The 5610-nt window shown below is 39.3% G+C and overlaps 1 protein-coding gene across 1 annotated transcript in view; it reads right to left on the reverse strand.

Annotated features, from left to right (window-relative positions):
* LOC115277422 (laminin subunit alpha-3-like) overlaps positions 1-5610 on the reverse strand; it is a 154939-nt gene that overhangs the window by 110912 nt on the left and 38417 nt on the right. Inside the window, 1 exon segment of the mRNA XM_029921573.1 lies at positions 2-79. Coding sequence (XP_029777433.1) covers positions 2-79 — 78 coding nt within the window.

The following is a 5610-nucleotide window of genomic DNA, read 5'->3' on the forward strand; positions in this document are numbered from 1 at the left end:
CGTAACTGGCAATGCACTTGACTTGAGGTCTCAAATATTCAGTTGAGAATTCTTCAGTGGGTATGATACAAATTTGATGCTGTTGAGCAAATACAATGCAAAAAGGTACGGCATGGTTATTAGCAAAGCCAACGGTATGGTCAAACATACTCTTCAAAAAGCTGTTAAGTACAGAAATTAAAATTGTTATTTTAAAGTAGTAAAAATTATGCCATGGCACTCCCTATGACCTCATTATGCACAACAAACCCTTTCCCTATTATACAGGATCAATGCCTAAGTGCTCTTGGAATAGTCACATGAATAAATGAAATCATGAAAGTTCAAAAACAACTCTTTGTCAGTGACTTTTGCTGACTGTTTTGCTCTCCTGCCCTGGGCTGATGTTGACTCTTCAGACCCCTTGACAGGGAGAGGGGGGATGTGGGAGGCCATGAAGGAGGCTGCCATTCAAACCTGTTGTCTCTGGCTCCTTCCTTTCTTGGGGCCCCCAGGTGGTTCTGTTGGTTAAGCATCCAACCCTTGACTTCAGCTCAGGTTATGATCTCATGGTTCATGACTTCCAGCAACGCATTGGGCTCTGCCCTGACAGTGTGGAAGTCTGCATTGGTATCCTCTCCCTCCCTCTCACTCTGCCCTTCCCCCTCTTGTGCTCTTACTGTCTCAAAAATAAATATTAAAAAAAAAAAAGCAAAAAAAGAGACCCACAAATAATCTTTCTTAAGAGGAGGACTTGAATCTCAGGCACATTTGGGCTTCATTGAACAAATGGTCTCCAGAGCTAGTTTTTACCTTATCAACAGATTTTAGGCCGCCATTTGGAGCCGCATGCGAAATGGCCATGTGACGCAGCGCGCTGAGAAGCTGCGCAAAGCGGCGCGCCGCGTGGCGCCATTTGGAGCCGTGCGCAAAACAGCCTGTGTAGAGCAGCAGAGAGCCGAGGGGAAAAGAGAGACTGAAAACGATCATAGAGTGGACACTGGAGAGGGAGGGACCTTGGCCTGGGACTGAGAGACACACCATTCCATATATACTTGCAGGGCACCGGAAGAGAAATTCGACCCCCTCAGCAGACTTGTTCTACCTTGGGCTCCTCAGCTGGGTGACTCCAGACAGAGCCAGGGAAGAGCTGGCTCCCCAGTCCCCTTACTCAATCTCGGCTAGAAAGCTGCCTGCCTGCAAGAAGACATTTCATTTCATCTCATCTGGGACAATAGCATTAAATTGCATGGACTAGGATTTGAAAAGTGTTGGAGCGTAGGGGAAAATAAAACAAAACAGAAAAAAAATTTGGCCTGCGTCAGCACAGGGAGAGCCTGCGGCACAGGGAGATCCGACTTAAAATAAATAGCTGGCAATGCGTGGTCTGAGAAGGGCTTGGGGCGCCGCCATTCTTCCCCCCACCCTTCACAACTCCTAAGTCGGAGCCTCGTTGAGCAGCCCCTGAGACCGACCTACCTACACCAAACCATGCCCATCAGTGCTGGAGAGCTGCCTTTTTTTTTTTTAACTTTTTTTTTTTAATCTTTTTTTCTCTTTTCTTTTTTCCTTTGTTTGTTTTCCCCCCTGGAGTCTGGGAAAGACCACCATTATACACTGTTGTGGTTAGGTCAATTCCGGCCATCCAGGTAAATTTTTCCTTATCTTATTCTTATCTCTCCCCTCCACAGGTTTTTCACTCTCAGACTATCCTTTGTCATTTCTATCTGCCCCTTCTTTTTCTCTTTTCCTTTCTTTTCTATTTTTTTTCTTATTTTTTTACCCTTTTTGTTGGCTTATTTACTTGATTTTCCTGTGCATTGCCATGGTTTTATTCCCTGTGTGTGGGTCTGTCTGTTGTTCTTTTCACGACTACCTCAAGAAACAAGCCAAAGTACACCTGGTGGAGAGTCCCAAATACCACTAGGCAGGAAAGTAAAACAATCAAAGGCACACCAAGAGAATACCATTAAAAGAACATCTCCTGAAAGAACAGGCCCTGGACAATCAATGAATCTCCTTCAATAGAGCAATACTAACAGGTGCACAGTGCATGACAAGCATTTAAAACTGACAAGAAACAGAAAGTTAGCCAAAACTCCAGGAAGAAATCACAGCCACAGAACTGCTCAAAACAGATATAAGCAACATAACTGAACAAGAATTTAGAATAGTTGTCATAAAATTAATCACTGGGCTTAAAAAAACCATCAGAGAAGTTATTGATACACAGACTAGGGACCTTCAAAATAGCTACAACGAGGTAAAAAAGGCTATAAATGAGGTGCATAGTAAAATGGAGGCAGCCACGGAATAGACTGAAGAGGCAGAGAGGAGAATAGGTGAATTAGAAAACACAGTTATAGGAAAAGAGGAAGCCAAGAATAAGAGAGAAATTGATACAGGAGCAGGAAAAGCAGGAAAGGAGAATTTGAGACCTGAGTGATACAATGAAACAGAACAATATTCACATCCTAGGAATTCCTGAAGAGGAAGAAAGAGAAAAATGTCTTGAAGGGTTGCTTGATCAAATTATAGCAGAGAAATTCCCAAATCTGAGAAAGAAAAAGCCATGGAAATTCAAGAGGCACATAGAACTCCCCTAAGACATAACTTGAATTGACCTTTGGCATGACATATCAGCGTGAAACTGGCAAAATATAAAGACAAGGAGAGAATTCTGAAAGCAGCTAGGGATAAAAGGGTCCTAACATACAAATGGAACCCTATCATAGCAGTTATAGTCCTATCTACTAAAACTTGGCAGGCCAGAAAGGAATGGCAGAAAATCTTCAATGTGATGAACAGGAGAAATATGCAGCCAAGAATCCTTTATCCAGCGAGCCTGTCATTCAAAATACTAAGAAAGATAAAGGTGTCCCCAAATAAACAAAAATTGAAAGAATTCATCACCACCAAACCAGCCCTACAAGAAATCCTAACAGGGACTCTATGAGAGAAAGGTAGCAAGGAATATAAGGTACCAGAGATATCACTACAAACATGAACTCTATAGGGAACATAATGAATCTAAGCCCACATTTTTCAATAATAACACTGAATGTAAATGGTCTGAATGCTCCAACCAAATGACACAAGGTAGCAGAATGGATAAAAAAACAAAATCCATATTTGCTGTCTACAAGAGACTCACCTTAGACCTGAAGACACCTTCAGATTGAAAGTAAGGAGATGGAGAAATATCTACCATGCAACTGGAAATCAATAGGAAGCCAGAGGAGCAATACTTTTATCGGAAAAACTGGACTTTAGTGTGAAGGCAGTAACAGAAGTTGAAAAAGGACATTATATAATAATTACAGGGTCTCTCCATCAAGAAGAGATAACAATTATAAACATTCATGTGCCGAATTCGGAAGTTCCCAAATACATAAAACAACTAATCACAAACAGAAACAATCTTATTGATAAGAATGTGCTTATTGCAGGGGATTTTAATACTCCACTTATAGCAATGGATAGGTCAACCAGACAAAAAAATCACTAAAGAAACAATGGACCTGAATGGCACTTTGGAACAGATGGAATTAATAGACATATTTAAAACTCTGCATCCTGAGGCAGATGGAATTAATAGATATATTTAGAACTCTGCATCCTGAAACTAGGGAATTCACTTTCTTCTTGAGTGCACATGGCATATTCTCCAAGACTGATGACATACTGGGTCATAAAACAGCTCTCCATAAATACAAAACAATTGAGATCATACCATGCACACTTTCAGATCAGAATGCTATGAAACTTGAAATCAATCAGAGGAAAAAGTCTGGAAAACCTCCAAAAATGTGGAGGTTAAAAACCACTCTACTAAAGAATGAATAGGCCAATCAGGCAATTAAAGAAGGAATTTAAAAAATATATGAAAACATATGAAAATGAAAATACGACAATCCAAACACTCTGAGATGGGGCAAAGGCAGTCCTAAGAGGAAAGTATATTGCAATCCAGGCCTATTTCAACCAATTAGAAAAAGCCCCAATTCAAAATCTAACAGCACACCTAAGGAAACTCTAGAAGGGGAACAGCAAGAGCATTCCGAACCCAGCAGAAGAAGAGAAATAATAAATATCAAGGCAGAAATAAACAATATAAATACCCCCCCAAAAAATCGAACAGATCAATGATACTAAGAGTTGGTTTTTGGAAAAAATAAACAAAATTGGTAAACTTCTAGCCAGGCTCCTCAGAAAGAAAAGAGAGAACACCCAAATAGACAAAATCATGAATGAAAATGGATCCCTCAGAACAACTGATCCCTCAGAAATACAAGCAATCATCAGACATTACTATGAAAAATTATATGCCAAGAAACTGGACAATCTAGAAGAAATGGACACATTCCTAAGCAAACATGCACTACCAAAATTCAAACGGGAATAGATGGGAAATCTGAACAGACCCATAACCAGTGAAGAAATTGAATCCATTATCAAAATTCTCCCAACGAACAAGAGGCCAGGGCCAGATGGCTTCCAGGGGAATTCTACCAGACATTTAAAGCAAAATTAACACCATCATTCTCAAACTATTCCAAAAAATAGAAATAGAAGGAAAATTTCTGAACTCGTTCTATGAAGCCAGCATCACTTTGATTCCCAAACCAGACAGAGACCCAACAAAAAAAGGGAACTACAGGCCAATATTTTGAATGATACAGAGGGAAATATACTCAACAAGATACTGGCAAATTGAATTCAACAACATATAAAAAGAATTATCCATCATGAGCAAGTGGGATTTATTCCTGGGTTACAGGGCTGGTTCAATATTTGCAAATCCATTAATGTTATACATAACATTAACAAAAGAAAAGATAAAAACCATATGATACTATCAATAGACGCAGAAAAAGCATTTGACAAAATACAGCATCCTTCTTAATAAAAACCCTCAAGAAAGTTGGGACAGAAGGAACTTACTTAAACATTATAATAGCCATTTATGAAAAGCCCACAGCTAACATCGTCCTCAATGGGGAAAAACTGAGAGCTTTCCTGCTGAGATCAGGAACATGACAAGGATGTCCACTCTCACCACTGTTATTCAACATAGTGCTGGAAGTCCTAGCATCAGCAGTCAGACAACAAAAGGAAATAAAAAGCATCAGAATTGGCAAAGAAGAAATCAAACTTTCACTTTCTACAGATGACATGATACTCTACATGGAAAACCCTATCAACTCCACCAGAAACCTTTTAGAACGGATCCATGAAAACAGCAAAGTCACAGGGTACAAAATCAATGTACACAAACTGGTTGCATTTTTATACATCAATAATGAAGCAACAAAAGAGAAATTAAGAAACTGATCCCATTCACAATTGCACGAAAAACCATAAAACACCTAGGAATAAACCTAACCAAAGATGAAAAATACCTGTACAATGAAAACTATAGAGAGCTTATGAAAGAAATTGAAGAAGACACAAAGAAATGGAAAAACATTCCATGCTTATGGATCAGAAGAATAAACATTGTTAAAATGTCATTATTACCCAAAGCAATTTACACATTCAATGCAATCCCCATCAAAGTTGCACCAGCATTCTTCTCAAAGCTAGAACAAACTATCCTAAAATTCGTATGGTACCACAAAAAAAAAAAAA

The sequence above is a fragment of the Suricata suricatta genome, chromosome 14 (assembly GCF_006229205.1).
Source record: "Suricata suricatta isolate VVHF042 chromosome 14, meerkat_22Aug2017_6uvM2_HiC, whole genome shotgun sequence".
NCBI classification, from domain to species: Eukaryota; Metazoa; Chordata; class Mammalia; order Carnivora; family Herpestidae; genus Suricata; species Suricata suricatta.